At 49.9% G+C, this 19453-nt stretch overlaps 1 protein-coding gene and 1 pseudogene across 4 annotated transcripts in view; one reads left to right on the top strand and one right to left on the bottom strand.

Moving 5' to 3' along the window:
- Positions 1-19453, top strand: part of LOC144147361 (zinc finger FYVE domain-containing protein 21-like) — a 99040-nt gene that overhangs the window by 13374 nt on the left and 66213 nt on the right. For 2 of the 4 annotated variants that reach the window (XM_077679472.1, XM_077679475.1), the window contains exon 4: positions 3272-3381. In XM_077679472.1, coding sequence (XP_077535598.1) covers positions 3272-3381 — 110 coding nt within the window. Of the gene's footprint in view, positions 1-3271; positions 3382-6713; positions 7357-19453 lie in introns of those variants that run through there. The other 2 variants (XM_077679471.1, XM_077679474.1) reach the window with 2 other exon arrangements.
- On the bottom strand, positions 3609-5484 carry LOC144144860 (zinc finger BED domain-containing protein 4-like; annotated as a pseudogene).

Genomic DNA, 19453 nt, shown 5'->3' with positions numbered 1-19453 from the left:
CAGCAGCACATGAGTGAACAGCTTTCAAATTGCACTTAAGTGTGCTTGAGGCCGGAAATAAAGACTCATTTTGTCACAGCCTACAGAACATGTTTGCTGTAAGATTGCCTAAACACATGAAGAGAAAAAAATTACTCCCACCACCCCTCGCTGGAACCCCCTATGCGATGCATAGGGGGTTCCGTTGTTGTTTCCGTTAGGTTGATTCTCCCATCGCGTGGAACGTGCTGCGGCTATGACGCAACACAATCCAAGCCAAGCCAATCCAATCGAATCTAATGCCCCTCGCAAGAGAGTGTTCGCTATCGGAGAGGAGAGGGGTGAGCGGCGGAGAGCGCAGCTCGTGCGGCGAGGAGAATGGGGGAGGGGTGTGGACGGACAACGACAACGCCGTATGGAGGGATAAGGCGAGTGAATGAGATGCCGTCGCATCTAAAAAATTAATACAAGGAACGCCACTGGTTGCCTTAATTCACTGTCCATGCAGTCAAGACACCTGGCGCAATATAGTTTGTTTTGTGCTATTTATGGGGCCATGAAAACACGTTTCATTCACTCCAAAGATTGCCTTGTTAGAATAACACCGACGCCTCTTTTAATGCAAACCTCACTCAAATAAGCTATTCAATGAGGAGAACAGAAAACGGGCACCTCTCGCCCCGCAATGCAGCTGACACTTCAGCTCAGTGCACTCGGCAGGAGCAGCTCGCTCCTCCCCACTCGGTGCACCTGGCAAGGTTGCTATGATGACCGCCATCCAGTTGCGGTCAGTGTAGAGCAGATGTGCAACGGAACAGCTTGCTCATTCCCACTCTGCATATCTGTGTGGTTGCTCTGATGACAGCTGGAAATGTGTGTGCTGGCGACACTTGCCCTTTCAGGTGTGAGGGACACTTTGAAGCCCTTTACTCAAGGTCTATTGACATCCACTGCTGTACAATTAACGCTAAAAATTAATCGGCGCTAAAACAGGGACGAGAGGAACACGTAACTCACAACACGGTGCCGGCACCGTGTTGTGAGTTACGTGTTCCTCTCGTCCCTGTTTCAGCGCCGATTAATTTTTAGTGGTATGTACCAACTCGCCCACATCAAGCTTTTGTTACAATTAACGCTTTGAGGGTCGAATTTTTTCTCCAAATGCGACCCCCCAGGGTCGATTTATTATTATTGCTGATTTAGGAATCTATTTCGAGAAAAAATAGTCGCAATTTTTTTAGGGCGACCATAAAGTGACAAAGATTGTTTGTGTTGTTACATATATGTGGTTTATTCATGAGTAACACAAGAAAAATTTTAAATAAAAGCGAGAGTAACAAGCCGCACCTTTTGAGTGAATCGAAATCAGATAGATATCAGTTTCGCGGGCGCAAAAAGCGGGAAGCGCCCGGAGGACAATACCAAAACCAGCCGCTGCACGCGCGGCTGGTTTGAATAATGAATTGAATAGTGACAATATAAAAGGCCTCTGGATCTTCGAACCCTAAAGTATCTGCAGACCTCTAGTAGTGGTTACCCGATAGGAGTTTGATTTTGGCAGCAAAATTGCTTCCTCCGTCCCCCCCCCCCCCCCCCCCCGCCTTCTTTTCAGGGATAAAAAAAAAAACTATCATTTTTGACTCAGTGCTCCTATTACAGCGAAATGTGGGTAAATGGATAAAACTGTTTTGTGTGCTGTTGATAAACTGTTGGCTAAAAAAAAATACAAAGCAACATGTTCTGCTTGGGACTACCATAATTATGCGATTCTGACACGCTGTCGTTTACGGGAAAATGCAGCCGGAAGTTGGACGCTTGCTAGAATCAAGCACAGCTGAAACACAGCACCACGTGTTGTTTCTTCGTGTCCTGTTTATTTAGGGCTGTTTTTAATTACATTGAATAAGCAGTGGGAATTTTTTAACATAATCGAATAACCGCAGCAGAGCAGCGTCAAAGGTTGCATGGCCTGTTGCAACGCAAACACCAAAATAAAAAAAAAGCGCCAGAGGTTCATTACCATGTTTTCACGCAGAACAAAGACGCCTACTGCATGGTATTCCACACTGCTTCAGCGATGCTTTGCTCCTCCCTTTCCAAAATAACAAAATCAAGTGGGCACAGGAGGCAATTATCTTTTCCGGTGGGTGTGAGCGTGTTGGCTGCAAGGCACAAAAGTCACATGCAGCCTGTGTACGGGCCTCCAGGAGGTGAAGTGATTTAGTACATTCTGGACTGATTAAAGTTAAAAAGAAGCTTTTGCCGAAGTTTTTAGGGACTCTACCTTGCCTCTGGGATAAGCAGTTAGCTTGGTACCGTGCAGTGGGCATCCTTCCTGCATTAAAAGAAAAAAACTGTCGCTTCCTGACAGCCTCTCCGAACATCCTTTTGTTGTTACAAATTTCTGGTGTCGCAGTGGCCTTTATGGGAGTGCATGCATTGTGTTGGGACTCACTGGTGTTGGAGAGCTGTCCTGGCAGGATAATAAATGGCATTCCAGCATCCATAAACTGCTTGTCGTGCAAAGGCAATTTTTTGCACTTTTCGTGGCAGTGAAAAATCACGTGCGTGTTAAATATTGTGTGTTGGAATTGAGTGAATATGGTACGCCCTTTTAGCTTGCATTCTGGGAAATGAGTTGTCCTGGCAGGATAATAATTGAGGTTCCAGCATCCGTGAACTGCTTTCTGTGCAAAGGTAATTTTTTGCACTTTGTGATAGTGAAAAATCAGGTGCGTGTTAAACAGTGTGTGTTTGAATTGAGTAAATATGGTAAGCACTTTCGTAATCTTGCATTCTGAGAAAATAATTACAAACACTGGTAACGAAACCATCGCACCTGTGGTACGGTGTTTATGGCTTTTTATTGATGCTGCATGCTCTAAAATGAAAAACAAAATGTTTTGAATCTCTGAGGGGGTACTTAGCACAGTAATGATAGCCAAGTATGTATGATGGGATGAACAAGTTATTTCAATTCGTGTTTCCCGCTACAGGGGAAATGTGTATGAATGTTGTAGCTAGCTCACGTTCGCTGCTGTTTCAGCGATTAAACACTGTTGATGGTCACTAAGCCAGCTGCTGTTGTCAATGGCTACTGTTTGTTTACAGAGAGTGAAGTGTCAAGGTTCTACAGCTGGCTTCAGCAGCCATGTTTCTTTGAGACGAGGGGTACAGAACCAGTGCACGACCAGTGCACACTTAGGGGGGCAACTGGTGATGCAGGAACATGTGGGGTCTTACCCTGGCCTCCTCGGGGTGTGTTCAGTGTCTCCTGATTGCGCCTGCCCAGTGCCCTGGAGGTGGAGAACTGCCAGAGCGGGGAGTGCACCGCCATACCCCTGGTCAGCATCGCCTCCCACCGGCTGCTCAGGCCCAGCAGCCCCAGCATCGGCGACTCACGTGAGTGCAGGCAGCTTTGCCCCTTTTTTTGAGGGATGGGCGAATAGGGAATCTGAGCTTCAAAGTGAATTCAGAGCGTATAGGGATTCAGTCTAGTAATATCGGATCGAATAGTACATATCACAAATTGCTAGGAAAAATGAGAAAATTGCGACCCGACTAACTAACAACGTACGCAGCTTTTTTTTCAAGACAGTTGCAAGTTGGGTGAGTTGGTAGGTGTTCATAACTGATCACGGGGCGACAGACGAGACAGACAGAAGAATAACCACAGGATGAGCGCTGGGAACTCATGTAGGCACAGCATTTTGTGAAAACATTGTTAGTTGGGTATTTATTCAGAAATCACATACTGTGTTCACAAGTTCTCATGGAGGAATACTAGTTGCTCTACATGCTCTGGGAGAAGCACTTGCTGCTACCATCTTCTGATAGCCTTTCCTGCTGTCGAGAACGTCCTCTCATCCTTGCGTGCGTGGAAGCAATCGAAAAACATACTTCGGTGCCACCTGGGCCGGCACTGGGTAAAGCCGGCTTCTGTGACTCCTCCACCACTTAAAAATGATTTTCGGACCGTGGGAGCACAGGGGCGCCCAATTAGTCTGTCTGTCTGCCACTTGGCAAAGAACACTGTTGTGTGCGCTCTGTTCCGGCACTATGTTAATACTAGTACTTGGGAAGAAAAAATGTCCCCCCCCCCCCCTCCCCCCATGGGGAGATTTCCCCCATGTCCCCATGGGGTCCCCATGTCATCTGGGCACAGTCTTCTGAGGCTGGCACCAGCTCAGCTGCTGCAGCTGCAAGTGTGGCTTTTGCTCATTTTTTTTTTCCACTCTCTTCAGTGTAACAAATGTCTTTGTATCGAGGGTCAACTAGCAGGACTTTCTGTGGAACACGTGCCCTTTTTAGGTCTGGAAATCATGTTGCAATGCATCGCAGAAAGCTCCTTGCAAACAATGCTGCCTCATTGCCTTAAAGACATGCTCACGCAGCACCACTTCTGTGCAATGAAAGACGGGTACCTAGGACAGCGGTCTGCACACAGCTGGGTAGTTGCTTGGTCCAGGGGCTGCAACGCTTCCACACCCATTAATTTCCTCTCTTTCGAGCTCAGGTTCTCCACATCAGACTTGCAATGTTGGAGTGATATTGGGGTACTGAGTTCGACGAGTCTCTCCTTCATGGCATCCTCGCTGTTCCAGTGTGTGGGGACGTCTGATCGCTTTGGGCTGGGCCGTGTGCATGTGCTTGTGGATGTTTAGAAGGCGTGCACGTGCACTTCTTTTGTAGCGACCTGCAATTGCTTGCGACTTTGCACAATACTGGAAAATTTAAAGCCATTCCACTCAATGTGAAAGCTGTCAGAAGTGCAAAGCAGTGATTCGCCATAATGGGCTGTGGCACTGTTATCTGCCCACTGCTGCCACCCAATGCAATTCAAATTTCCCGCCTTCGCATTGCTCACGTGCCCCCTACCTGAAACTGCGCCAGTGGGAGTTTTGTTCTCTTTGTGCTTTTTTCTCTGCACATGCCGGCGTTGCACTGCCACTTTTTTTTCGCCTACTGTCTCAAAAACCAGCTCAATGAGTGTTCCTAACTAAATGAACGTGGGTGCTGCCAGTTAATTACGTAAAGTTTGCCTCAAATGTACCCAGTTTTATTTTCGCTAAAGAATGGGAGATGTATGACAAGCGCCAGTGGTTCACGAGTTTTGAACGCTTATGACTATATAAACCGCTTGGCTTTTGAAGTGTCTTTGTTACGCCGCGACGATGGAACGCCGTGTGGTTCTACTCGGGTCCAGCAAGCGAGCTACGGCGACAAGGCGCGGTAAAACTTGCAACTTCCCTTTTGGCCTCATTGATGCAGAGCTGCTGGGTGTGGGCAAAGCAGAGAAGTCCCAACAACCACTTGCATTTGGCAACCGCTGGAGCAAAGTTCCTGCCGTTTTCAGTAATGACAGAAATGTGAATTTTGTCGGGCAGGCTTACAATCTTCGGTCACGTCTCGGAGAAACTGAACTATGTTCTCTCCACTGTGCTCCTGTGGCTTTGGATTGCAGGCGAGGGCAAACGCGTGCTGCCTGAAGTTGCAGTCCATCATGTTGGCCGTAACACTTGTAGCTGTGACCGGCCTGCGATGTCCACCCATCAGACGCACTCAGCGCTGCCATTGTCGGATATGTCCCGAACACGCTCCTTTACTTCATCTTTATTTGATCGCGCATAAATTTGGAACGACCATTCGTGAAGAGGTCTTTCGTGAAGGAACGACGTACTGCGGAATCGCACAGCGCATCATGTCAATGAAGAGGGGTTCCTCAGCCGCGCTGTATGGCTGCAGGTCGTGGGCGATGCGATCGTAGTGGTCAATTTTTACCACAAGCAAGTGCACGCGGTCAAGACCAAGGTTTTGCCTGATACTTTATCGGTAAAAATGCGTGCATTCACAATGGAGCCTCTGTTTTGGGTGATACAATGGAAGAATAACAACAAAACAACGAAACTCGCCACGTATGATGCTTTACAATTTTCATTGAAACGTAAATTTGTTCCTTAAAAGATTAAGAACTGTCAGCAGCAGCAGCTGAAGATGTGGAGGATTCTTGTTCTTGTTGTGAATAAGATTTATCCACCATTTCAACTCGGTCTGTACACTCATTTCGCAAAGTCGAGGCTTCATTTTATAATCGGTATTTGGATCGGGAAAAAATAGTCTTCCTCGTGAATTGGGATGTCATTGACCCTGAAGGGTCAATGACGTACATATACGTCCCCTGCAAACACCTTCAGAATGGTCAGTGACTTGCATGTACGTCATTGCTTGTGTGCTCAAAAAGCGCGCCTTTTTCGATCATTTCTCTCACTTGGCATGTGCTGCCATACTGCGGAAATACATGAAATTTCTTTGTTGCCCCAATGGCTCTTCTTTTCTGTAGTGGCGGCGTGTGCCGCCGATGAATGAACGACTAGACAACTTGAGTGCCCATCGGAACAAAAGACCCTTTATTCCAAGTTGCGCATGCTTATATACGTAAACAACACTGGCGCCACCTGCGGCAGTGAATCACGGAACCGAAACCAAAGAGACAAATATACAACACATTCCCTTCCTTAAAAACAGCTATATGGATTAGTAATGTAGTAGGTTAGTAGGTTAGTACATATGCAAAACTACTATACAAAAATACAAACTATACAAAAATACAATACAAAATACTATACAAAATACTATACAAAAATACAACTTCGCGCACTAGTTGTAGCCATAACGCTGTGGTGGTAGTCTCTTTCTTGGTGGTTGCACCCTTCGTTGCTGGGTGACTGCTCCAGGAGACTCGGCCGACTGGGTAACAGCAGGCGACCTGGACGCCTGCGCAGCCGAAGGAGACCTGGACGCCAGCGCAGCCGAAGGAGACATGGGCACCTGCGCAGCCGAAGGGGACATGGGCACCTGCGCAGCCGAAGGAGACATGGGCACCTGCGCAGCCGAAGGACACATGGGCACCTGCGCAGCCGAAGGAGCAGCCGAAGAAGTCCTCGTCGTTAATTCTGGAGTAGGGCCCTCACATGTAGGCGGAGACCCTCTTTCACTAGCTGTACTGTTTCTTCTCCACGTATAAAGAGCAGGAGAGGCTCGCGGAACCTTTGAGAACTTCGACGCATTCCAGGTTTTACCGTCATCCAGGCGGAAAGAGGCTGGTCCCTTTCTGCTGATCACCTCTCTTGGGCGGCTGAATTCCAGGTCGCCTTTAAATCTAATTGTGGGTTTCTTCACTCTGACGAAGTCACCAACGTCAACTCTGGTTTCTCTTGCAGCCCTCCGAACATCCGTGTATCGTTTGCTGTCCTGTTGTTTTTGCTTCACCCGCTCCCGTAAACGCCGGAGTTCCAACCCAGGATCGTCAAAGAAGGTGCCCGACGGATGCCCGACGACATCCAACCGAGTTCTTGGCAGCCGTCCGTGTAGCAGAAGTGCTGGAGCTTTTGCCGTTGTAGCATGCGGTGTGCATCGGTAGACACCGAGGTACTGTTACCGCCTGGCGCAAGGGTCGCTGCTCAAGAACCGCCACTTGAATGAAGCTTTTTAGTACTCTATTAAATCTCTCCACTTGGCCGTTTGCTTGTGGGTGGTACACGGACGAATGCTTCAAGCGAATGCCGCGATCTTGCAGAAACGCCTGGAATTCCCGGGATACAAACTGTGGGCTGTTATCGCAAATAATCTCATCTGGGTAGCCTTCGTGCGCGAACACAGACACCAAAAACCGGGTTACTGTGCTGGTTGTTGTGTCACCACAGAAGTGTACTTCGGGCCACTTGGAATGATAGTTGACCAGCGTGATTGCATATCTGCAATCGTAAGGCGCCCGCTCAAATGGACCGACAATGTCCATGCCCAGCTTCTGCCACGGCTGATCTGGAAATGGGACCGGTTGCAATGGTGCAGCTCTGACTTTTGTACTTTTGTCTGCTTCCTGGCATATGCTGCACCTCTGAATAGCTAGCTCGACTTGGCGGTCCATGCCCGGCCACCAATACTTTTCTCGCAGCCGCGCTTTTGTTCGCACCACTCCGGGATGCGACTCATGTGCTGCAGCGATTACCTGCTGCGTGAGTGACGTGGGAACCACAAGCCGTTCGCCACGCAGATTGTCTACCACAGAAAGTTCGTCACGCACTTGGAAGAAAGGCTGAAGCTCGGCCGATAAGGATTTGTGTGCCGGCCACGACGATTGCACATAGATTTTGCTTTGTTGCAGTGTGCTATCTTGCAACTGGGACTGCTCAAACTGTTCTCTGGTAATGCAGGAAGGAATTTCGAGAACTGATACAACCTCGTCAAACAGCGTTTCTTCTTCCTGGAAAGACGACGCGGGCAAGCGTGAGAGTGCGTCCGCCACTTGGTTTTGCGACCCCTTGCGGTACTCGACGGTATAGTTGTACCGTAGTAGGCGTTCTGTCCATCGCGCTACCCGCAAGGGGCGCCTTCCTGTTCCTTGTGTTGAAAGCAATGCCACCAAGGCTTGATGATCAGTGAGCAACGTGAAGGGGCGTCCCCACAAGTACACGTGCCACCGCTCGCACGCCCAAACACAGGCCAACGCTTCCCGTTCTCCTACCGAATATTTCCTCTCAGCTGGCGAAAGAACTCGAGACGCGAAAGCGACAGTGTGCAGTTTATGTCCGTCCACCTGCTGTAGGACCGCTCCAAGTCCGCACTCTGATGTGTCCGTCGAAACTAAGACTGGAAGAGATGCATCGAACATTCTCAGTATAGTGCTAGATGCCAGCGCGTCTTTGGTCTTTCTGAAACTAGCGCCTATCTCGTCAGACCAAACGAATCGCTGCCCCTTCCTTAGCAGGACACGCATTGGTTCAACCGTGTCAGCGAAGTTGGGAATAAACCTAGAATAATATTCGACCAATCCCAGAAATGATCGAAGGCTGGCCGGATCAGTGGGCGCTGGAGTGTCTCGGATGGAAGCAACCTTTTCCTTCAACGGCACAATACCGTTTGCAGTGATCCTGTGGCCCAAGAACGCCAGCTCCGGCGTATCGATGACGCATTTTGTGTTCAGTTTGAGTCCGGCCTCTTTTATGCGCCTCAGAACTGCGGTAAGATTCGCCATGTGCTCCTCTCTACCCTTCCCAAACACAATGATGTCATCGATATAGAACAGGACACCGCTGCAACCCTGCAGAATTTTCGACATCATACTTTGAAAAGCAGATGGTGCTGAAGGGGGCTCACTGGTCTTAAACAAAAAAACTTTATTTTTGCAGTTATGATGGTGAAAATTGGGGGGCACATGTAGTTTTTCATTCTTATTGTAGATATAAAATTTGTTTTTGAGTAAAATGATTTTATTCAAATTTATGTGGATTTTTATATTCAATTTTTTGACAGCCTTTGTAAAAAAACTGCTGGAGGGATGCAGCTAAACAGGGAACCAGTGAAATGTGCACAAATCAAAGAGTGCAATAAGACTAACGTTATCATTCTAGCTGGTCTGTAGCAGAAGTTACGACCATTTGAAGTTTGGGCTTGAAAGGTGGCACCCAGAAAAACCGGTTTTGCCTTCTAGGCCCAAACTTCAAATGGTCGTAACTTCTGCTACAGACCAGCTAGAATGATAACGTTAGTCTTATTGCACTCTTTGATTTGTGCACATTTCACTGGTTCCCTGTTTAGCTGCATCCCTCCAGCAGTTTTTTTACAAAGGCTGTCAAAAAAATGAATATAAAAATCCACATAAATTTGAATAAAATCATTTTACTCAAAAACAAATTTTATATCTACAATAAGAATGAAAAACTACACGTGCCCCCCAATTTTCACCATCATAACTGCAAAAATAAAGTTTCTGATCAAAGACCCATGTGCCCCCTTAAAACGGAAGAGGCCATCGTGTGTTATAAAAGCCGTTAAATCGCGGCTCTCGGGGTGAAGCATGACCTGATGGTAAGCTGATGCAAGGTCAAGCTTGGAAAAGTGGGTTGCCCCCACTAGGCTATGCAATAGCTCTTCTGTATGAGGGAGGGGAAAGCTATCTGCTACGACGGCTTTGTTTACCTGTCGAAGATCTACACAAATGCGGATACCTCCATCTTTTTTTTCCACCACACCCACTCGGATGCCTCTATTCGCTCTATCACGTCCATCTTTTCCAAGCGGCGGAGTTCTTCCGAGACTCGGGGCCGGAGTGAGAGCGGAAGGCGCCTGAGTTTTGAAGCAACTGGCTGAACTGTGGACCGTGTCTTGACGCGGTGAACAAAACCCTTCGCGATGCCAAGTCCTGGATCGAAAATAGCACCAAACTCTTCAACTAATTCTGATGGAAGGTGAATGGACTCCTCCGCCCCTGCCTTGACTGCGGTGTGCTCCGTTCGAGCGCTAGTACGCACCGCTGTCGTTTCAAGGCACTGTAGTGACGAGCCATCAATCTGCAGACCGAGCGCCCTGATTGTATCAATACCCAAAAGCGAGGTGCCTTGTTCAACGACATAAAAAAGAACTGTTGTGCAGTTATTGTACGTGACATCAGCAAAGAAGCAACCACGCACTGGAATTGGTTTCTTCGAATAATTCAGTAGTCTAGTTCGAGCAGCTGAAAGCGTCTGTCCTTCAAAATGCTGCCTAAATAGGTCATGCGACAAAATTGGAACTGACGACCCTGAATCCACGAGGAAAGTTAACTTCGTTTCACCAACTGCTACTGATATGTAGATTGCGGGACGAGTGGATGTCGTCACAGCCAGAATGCTTAATACTTCTTCAGTTATCGAATTTTCGCCGTCTAGTTCACGAACCGGAGCGGCGTTTCTGTTGCAGACCGAGCGAAAATGACCCATAATACCGCAACCGTGACACCGCTTGTTTTTGGCGGGGCAGCGGAATGAAGCTGCGTTGTGCCGAGGGGAACCGCAGCGGTAACAATGTGCCTGCTGGTTGCGAAAACGGTTCGAGGGACCGGCGGAAGTAGGTGCGGAAGGCGGAGTGTTTGCACGAGCATTTATGCGCTGCACATCTGCAGTGGAAAATTCTTGGAGATCATTGGTGGCCTGTTCGAACTGCATCGCTATAAGTACAGCTCGAGCGAACGAGAGGGAAGACCCTTCAAGAAGCAACCGCTCGCGCAAATTGCGAGATGATGCACCCGCAACGAACTGGTCACGCAAGGAATCTTCTTGAGAAGGAAAAGAGCACACTGCTGAAAGCTCATGTAACGCGGTAACGTACTCATTGATTGCTTCACCGACTTGCTGCACGCGCCTTCCGAAACGGTGCCGTTCGACCACAACATTGATTGTTGTCGTGAAGTGCGCATGCAGCGCTGCGACAGCGATATCTTACGACGACGCTTCATGCTTTGTCTGAGTAGTGTCCTTGATAACTCCTGATTCTGTATCAGTAGTTGATTGCTCACCGGGCTTAGCGTTGGCCAAGGATGGAAGCGGCAGAGTGTGAAATATGCGCTGGCCTTCGACACCGAGGCTGTGCAGTAGAAGAGCCTTGCGACGGTCCGGCGCGCACTCCGAAGCACCCGATGCGAGCAGAAAATTCTCGAAGATGCGGATCCATTGCAGCCAGGGTACAGCAGGACGGCCAGGCGTGGGCAGGAACAGGGGCGGTGGTGCCAGTCCGGAAACACTCATGGCGGAGAAAACAGTTGGCGAAAATCACGAAAATCACGCCCCCTCCTAAACGAGCATCCTCGTCGCCAATGTAGTGGCGGCGTGTGCCGCCGATGAATGAACGACTAGACAACTTGAGTGCCCATCGGAACAAAAGACCCTTTATTCCAAGTTGCGCATGCTTATATACGTAAACAACACTGGCGCCACCTGCGGCAGTGAATCACGGAACCGAAACCAAAGAGACAAATATACAACATTTTCTTTATGCTTTACTACAGCAAGGCGCCGGCTATCGCTTGCTCATCCGGTCACGCACGGGCACGCAGCAGTTTTGGTTTTGTCCTCCGGGCGCCTCCCGCTTCTTGCACCCGCGAACCTTTTTAAGATTTTTTTGTTACTCATGAATAAACCATGTGCATGCTAGCAACACAAGAATTTTTTGTCACTTGATGGTCGCCGTAAAAAAATTGCAACAATTTTTTCTCTCAATAGATTCGTTGTAAGAATTTCAATCAACAATAAAAAAAATCGACTCTGGGGTGTCTCATTTGGCAAAAAAATTTCACCGTCAAAGGGTTAATAGAAACGTTCAACGGGTCGGTTTTGTCAGCAATCAAGTTTTTCATAGATTAACACAGAAGTTGTACACTTTGTTTTACTAATCTATGTTATAATAAAAAAATTACGCCCATCTTCCCGCGAGGGAACCCTGATGTGATGCGATGCATCAGGGGGGAGCGTTTGGACTGACGCTGGTATTGGATTGCGTCAGTCCACTTGCTGAAGGGACTGTCGCTTCCATCACGTCTTTATCGGAAGATCTTGCACGGAGGTATCGTCAAGCAAAGTCAAGTCAAGTGCGAGAGTGAGCGCTGGACTGATCCGGCGCCGTGCGCTCCCCCGCTTATGTTCCATATTCCCGCTTTTGAAAGGAGAGGAGCCGGGGGGGGGGGGGGGGGGGGGGAGAGTCGCGCGCATGCGCACACCCAGAGCAGCGAAGCGCACACACGCAACTGTTATGATAATGAGACGGAGTGAGAGTGTTGCTCCAACGGGCAAGCCTCGCTCCGACGGCACGAAGCCACGCCGCTTGAGCAGTAACGACGCCAGCTCGAATATCACTTGAACACTTTATTCGCGTTACGTGCGCGAACGCAACGTGCGGCGAGAAACACCGATGACCAATACAACACAGACAAGGTTGTCTGTCTTCAAGCACAGCAGACGCACGACACAAGTCCTATCCTTCAGCTCAGCTTCACGTACGGCATACGAACGGCGTTCTCACCTTTTGCTAACAGCACTCAGAGTCATCGCGTTACGATTCACCCTGGTGTTCTTGGCGTCCCTTTTGCAGCACCGTAATGTCCGAGGGATCGCCCACTACATGAGACGCGCGTCGGCCTCGCTGCTCGCCGTGCGCAAGCAGCAACTGCGGTGACCGTTATCGCGCATGCGCGCCCCCAGTCGCGTCGGAGAGAAGCGGAAAGAAAAAAAAAATGAGAGGAGGAGTGTTTCCCCAGCGCCACTGCCTCTAGGCACGCAATAATAGAACCGAAGCTAGAAAAAGTAGCATTGGCCTGCTCTGGGGGTAGGCGCTGGTGCCGCAGACCACAGCGGCACGGTGACTTCTGTGATGCAGCGGTTGCTGCCGAGCATTTCCCCCGTGTTCCGCCAGCGAGCCGCGGCGCTGCCGCGGGCCGGCCTATAGAAGGTGAGGTCGGGGTTGGTGTCTTGCCGAGTAGACAAGCCGAGGCTTGTGTGCGCCATAGGATTGTTGAGTAGGTGATAGCCGATGTCTGTGGTGTCTTCGAGCAGACTGCGTCCTTTGACGTTGGTCGTGGGGTAGCCCCAGTCCCTGTGGAAAGCAATAAAGTCCCCGCAGAGCAACGCTGCGCTGTCTTGGGCCAGCTGGCTCATCTTGTGTATTAAGGCTTGGAACTTCTGCTGGTGATGCTTGGGATTGCTGTGTACATTGATCAAGAAGGTGCTCTCCTTCCTCTCTTTTCGACTGATGATGAGCTCTACGGCGCAGTGCTCGATGGCGCTGTTCTGCAAAAGCGTGTGTTCGTAGAGGTAATGCCTTTCCGTACCAGGATGCAGATGCCCTGGCCGGCCCCCTTGCCGACGGTGTGGGCGCATGGTGGGCAGGCATGGGAGCGATATCCCGGTAGGGCAGGAGGGGCCTCACTGTGCGTCTCTTGGAGGAGAATAGCATCAGGTGGGCGAGGGAGCTGCTGGATGTGTTGTTGTAATACTGCTCGCTTATGATGGAAGCCGTTTGAGTTCCAGTGCCAACTGAGAAGGTCTCTATTGGGGGTTAGTAGTGCTTTGGCCATGTTGGGCGTTGGTCGGGTTGCGAGTGGTGCGGACCGGGGCCAGGTTGGGAGATGGCCGTCTGGATCTGTATAAGTGTTTCTTGTATCGCCTGGATACTGCTCTGCATGGCTTGGCACGTCTGCTCGAGTGCCGTGAGGCGTGCGTTCATGTTCGCCGTGGTCGCTTCGAGGGCTGCTAGGCGCTTGTTAGTAGATTCCACGTGTCTGTTGAATGCCTCTTTGTGTCTGTTGAACCTTTCTTCGAGACGGCGGAGTGCTGCCTTCATCTTGCTGCCCTTGGGCGCGTCAGTGGCTCGTCGTTTGGTTTGAGATGGCTCGTCCGTTGCCGAGTCCTCGTCGGCAATGTCTTCCACGGGTCCGTTGTGGGCGAGCGGCGGCGGTTGTTGCTGGAGGGCGAGTAGGCGGTCCAGCTTCTCGTTCATCTTGATGATACGGGCATCCTGCTCGGTGACGGGATGCTTTAGTCGGTCGTTCTCGGCGCATAGAGCGAGCATCTCCGGGTTTGGCTGCGGCTTCGCCGGTGCGGGCGCTGGCTTGGGAGCAGGCGGTTTGACTACGTCGGCCCACTCCACTCGTTCTTGTGAGCGCGCCGCTCGACCTTTACGGCTGGCGCTGCGGCGACGACTGGCGGAGCGGCGGCGGCTGCTGCGGCGATGGCGTGAGTGGCTGCAGCTGTGGGAAGTCCGCTAGGCCTAATGGCGGCTGTTGTTGCTTCACGTGTTTTTGTTCCCAACGGCGACGCGCAACGACATACGGAACGTTGTAGCGGTTCTTACATCCTACCGCCCCGGTGGGCTGAGGACCACAGCAGAGCTTGCAGCGTACCCGCCGCGGTGGCTCAGTGGCTAAGGCGTTGCGCTGCTGAGCACGAGGTTCCCGGCCGCGGCGGCCGCTTTTCTGATGGAGGTGAAAAGCTAAAACGCCTGTGTGTACGAGATTTCGGCGCACGATAAAGATCCCCAGGTGGTCAAAATTAATCCGGAGCCCTCCACTACGGCGCGCCTCATCGCCTGCGTTGCGTCGGCGCGTTAAACCCCACAATCAATCAATCAATCAATCAGAGCTTGCAGCGTGGTGTACATTCTTTCCCGTGGTCGGGGCCCGGGTTCGGTGCATTGCACGCGTAACATACTTTGGTGTCTGGGAAGGGGCAGACGTCCGTGCGGTGTCCTACCGTGCCGCACCGCCGACACACCGCGTAGTGCTGGCGGTAGAGACTGCACTTGACCAGAATGGAGCCGTATTTCACGTAATTGGGAACTCGCGTTCCCTCAAACAGTACAATGATGGTGGTTGACGTGCCGATTCAGTGCGCTTCCAGAGCCAGCGGGTTGGCCTCGTTGACGATATTGGCCTGCAGATCTTCGTAAGTGTCTGTTACTGCGATGCCGCGGATGATTCCTCTTGCCGTTCCACTCGGGGCCGATCGGTAGGTGCTTACTTCGTATTCCCGGCCCCCGATGCAGAGGTGGCGTGCGCTGGCGTAATAACGTTTGGCCCGGGCCTCGTCGGGGGTGCTTACAACTACGATGTTCTGGGCCACGTTGGTACAAATCGTGTCCTCCTTCGACTCGTGTAGCGATATATCTGCCGCTGCAAAGATGGCCGACATGAGTGTCGACGCCTCTGTGCGGGCTATATTGAGCCCTCCTCGTGGGCGCAGCACGATCTTGTTATCCTCTCGCGGGAGCGTGTGAGGCATGCGGGCCGGGCCGCCTTGGTAATACGGGCTGCCACCCTCCTCGCGTACGTGGTGTGGTTGGTAACAGGCTCCTTGCGGGTAGCCCCAGGCTCACCGGTAGTGGTGGAGGTAATACGTTGTAGGATTCGCTTGCCGGTAACTTGCCAGCCCTCTGTGTCTGTTGACGGGAGCTCAGCTCCGTGGACAGCGATAGTCATTCGGCCGGTGCTACGGTCGACTTGCAGTGCGGGGTCCCGAGGTCCGTCGGTGCTGACGGTTGTAATACCAGTGTCCATGGCTGCCGGTTCCGTTGTAGGGGTGATCCCGTTCATGGGTGCGGCCAGACGGCCGTCGCCGGCACGCCTAGGAAAATTTTCTTCGACTTCCAGGTAGAGGCGCCTTGAGGTCTGGCTGTTGTTTTTGGGCGGGGCTTGCCCCTCGTCGGCCTCCTCCTCGGCGGGCATGGTCGACCACGCCGGCGGTGGTGGCCGGCGTTAGGCTTAGTGCGGTGCTCGGCTTGCACTTGTCCAAAGGTGGTGAAAACTCACGAAGGGAGACAGAGGTGGTCCAGTGGGTGGTGTCCGGTGGTGCGGATGGTCCTTAGGAAAGGGTATCCACACCAGAAAGGCACAATTTCCGCCGGGAGGCACGTTCACACTGCTCGGCCCCCTAGCGGCCGTCCCCCTAGCGGATCGAGAACGCGTCAGTACTTATCAGAACTTATCAGTACGCATGAGTACTCAGTACACAAAGTGAAAAAAAAAAAAAATGGTTGCAGTGGTTTACAACAACAAAAAAAATTTTCAGTTGGTGGTGAAATGAGCGAGAGCTGTGTAACGATTTGACATTGAAAGGTAACGAGCATTTTGTGGGTGGTAAAGGCACAACAGATAAATGATGTAGGAGACAGACAGCAATGAGATGGCTATGGATAAATGAGTAATATGCTGTGGAAAATAGCAGTGCATTTTGATAAAGACACAAATGCGCCAAGAAAAGTGACCGAGTCTGACGGGTTAATTGCAAGGATATAGAACAGAATGGGTGGTACACGACAGCTTCTTTAGAGTGAGAACAAAAAGCCGTGAAATTCATGTTTTTCGGATACTTTTTAGTTGATTCATTTGGCACCAGTTGCCAACATTAGTTAGATAATTGTTTGAAGTTAAATTAGTTCGTTAATATTATTGCTTCACTAAAGGATAGCTGCATTATCAGCATACAGAAGGGCCCATCAAATATCCCCTGTTCAGTAAAAAAAGAAAAAAAGAAAAAGTCAGAAACATAATACGCAATTCTTTTTGACTACTATCCAATGATTACAACAGGATTGAAAACAAATAAAATACTAGTGAGCGATATTGATGCGATAAAAGTGAATTAGTTCAAAATCCTTCGCACGTGGTTTGGCGCTGGCAAGGTCCAAAAAGGCATGTTCCACAAACGTTAGAGCTCTGTGTGCCTTCTTGGGATATTCAATGTTAAAGACCCAGAACGATGCAAACAGAATACACAGTCCTCCCAGTAAAGATGATGCAGTCAAGACACGCTGTCCAGTGGTTGATGACTAGAGACCGGAAGTTTAGGCACTAAAAAAACGGGTTTTAGGCGCCTATTGAAGGCGCTCAAAATTGAAATTTAGGCATATATAGGCACTAAGTACTACCATATAGGCATATATAGGCTCGAATAATATTTACTCAGGCGGCGTATTTCAGTGCAATTTTTCGGTTTAGAGTAAACACAGGCTACAAACATCGGTATTTTGAAAATGCAATTTTATTTTCTTCATAAAACACTCAAGGGTGACGATTTCAAGATATCTAGGGTGACGCAACACTGTGCGAAAGGCTGTGGAAGCAGTGGCAAACAAGCACCATCTCCAGGTTTTCGGGCTTGAAGTTGTGCCTTCTGTCAGTCAATATCGTCTTGTACGCAGAGAAAGAACGCTCCACATCCACTGAGGTTAGCGGAGCGTACTTGTACTTTGGCACGTTGGATGTTTTGATTCCATCTGGAATCGCGGTATGTCCGCCGCTCAAAACCTCAGACAGTTCCGTCAGCGTCGAAAATCCGGGATTTCTGTCCAACACAGACTTAAGCTTCTCTATAGCTCTGTCAGCAACCGGTCCCCTGGGAGCACTAGCGAACCTTTCCTGTGCGTCCAAAATCAGCTGAATATTTTCAGTCAGCGTTGTGCCCGAACTTTCAAGTTTCTGTATTGTTGTTGCCAAGAACGTGAAATGGGCACACAAATAGGCCAAGTCACATGCAAGTGTAACATCATGTAGAACCTTCTGGGCCCTTCTCACGGCGACACTCTCATCTTCAGCAAAGCTGCTTACAACAGCCTTGACACCGTTTAAGTGTTGGTTGTAGTATTCCACTGCCGTCAGCCAAGTTCCCCAGCGGGTAACAACAGGCTCCGGTGGAAGAGGTACACCCGGCAGCTGCTCCCTGAAAGCACGAACGCGGGAAGGAGCCTTGAGGAACACCGCCTTCCCTACAGCTATCAGTTCGTTGACCGAACTGAACGACTTTCGTAGCTCTTCACACACCCGATGAATCCCGTGAGCAAGACAAGTGACGTGCAATAGTTCTGGGTAAAAAACCTTGAGAAGTGCACCAGCCTTAAGCATATAAGCTGCTGCATCTGTGTAGAGCAGCAGTACTCGGTCGTCGTGGGCTCCGGAGGGGTACAGAAGCTTCAATGACGAGTTCATGAAGCGGGCGATGGTCTCTCCGCTAGTTTTTTCTAGCTCTTTTGAGCAAACCAGGAAGGGTGTTGTTTTCTCTTCTGCGTCAAGCTTTCCGACTACAAAGTGACCGAGTACTCGTCCGGTGACATCTGTCGTCTCGTCCACAGAAATCCAAATGTGGAATTCACCGATTTCTCTTCTAATTTCTTGTAGCGTCTTCTCGTACAGTGGTCGCAGGTACTCCTTGCGAAGAGTCGACTCTGATGGTACCTTTTGTTTGCAGTACTTTTGCAAGAAATTCTTGAAAGTCTTGTTTTCGATTTTCGCCCAAGGGATGTTAGCAGCGACTAATGCTTCGCACAGGTCAGCGCTGAATTCACTTTTTTTTCCTTGAGCAATACTTTCAGCCAGGAACGATTGTCTTGATGTCGACGGCTGGTTGCGCAGAGCATTGGCTTGATGCAGTGCTGTTCTTTCATGCTGCTGCAAGTGGAACTTTTTTTCACAGGGTACCTGCGCGAAGAAAACAGTAACGAAAACTAAGATATTGCATAAGGCACGTGAAACGTTGCTAGTGTACTTTTGCTTTTAGTCATGTAGAGTTGTAAACCTGACAATAGCTCAAGGAATGGCGAAGTTGGCCAGCTGCGCAATAGCAGGTAACCGTTTTTAAAATCATGATGCTTATACAACAATCCGACCAACACTGTGCCGGAAATTTTCAATAAGGAAGCCAGTTCCCGAATTAGGTTGCAAACATTGCACAACAATGAATAGCAGTTACCGTAAAAAGTTCTTAAAACGCACATTATTGGCAAGTTCTGAGCATTCAGAATAAATTTAGCGTAAGCACTGTTGGAGGCGTCACGTTTACGGTTGGTCCAGTGTTCACGTCAAGTGCATGATATCGTTAATTAAGATCAAGTGGAAAGTATTGTATTCTCACCTGCTTTCCGCAGGGTTGGCAGAATACTGTTTCTCCGTCGACGGTGTAGCACTGCGATCCACTGGTCCATTGCCGGATAAGGACACTTTTCGGCGTCTTAATCTTCGGCATTTGTCGGCAGGCTTCGGACGGATTACGGAGAGAGCAGAAACGCCAACTACGCTGACGTGCTGGCTGTAGTGATAGGGTCAATAGGTTTTCTCTTAATCTTGCCACAAGCTAGCCTCGCGCTGCCTCTCTAGGGCACGCTCTAGCCTCGCCCGCGT

This window comes from Haemaphysalis longicornis, unplaced genomic scaffold, assembly GCF_048455015.1.
Source record: "Haemaphysalis longicornis isolate Haplotype H1 unplaced genomic scaffold, Haemaphysalis longicornis Haplotype H1 scaffold_7, whole genome shotgun sequence".
NCBI classification, from domain to species: domain Eukaryota; kingdom Metazoa; phylum Arthropoda; class Arachnida; order Ixodida; family Ixodidae; genus Haemaphysalis; species Haemaphysalis longicornis.
The sequence above is the reverse complement of the archived record's forward strand: the minus strand, read 5'-3'. Positions and strand labels throughout refer to the sequence as shown.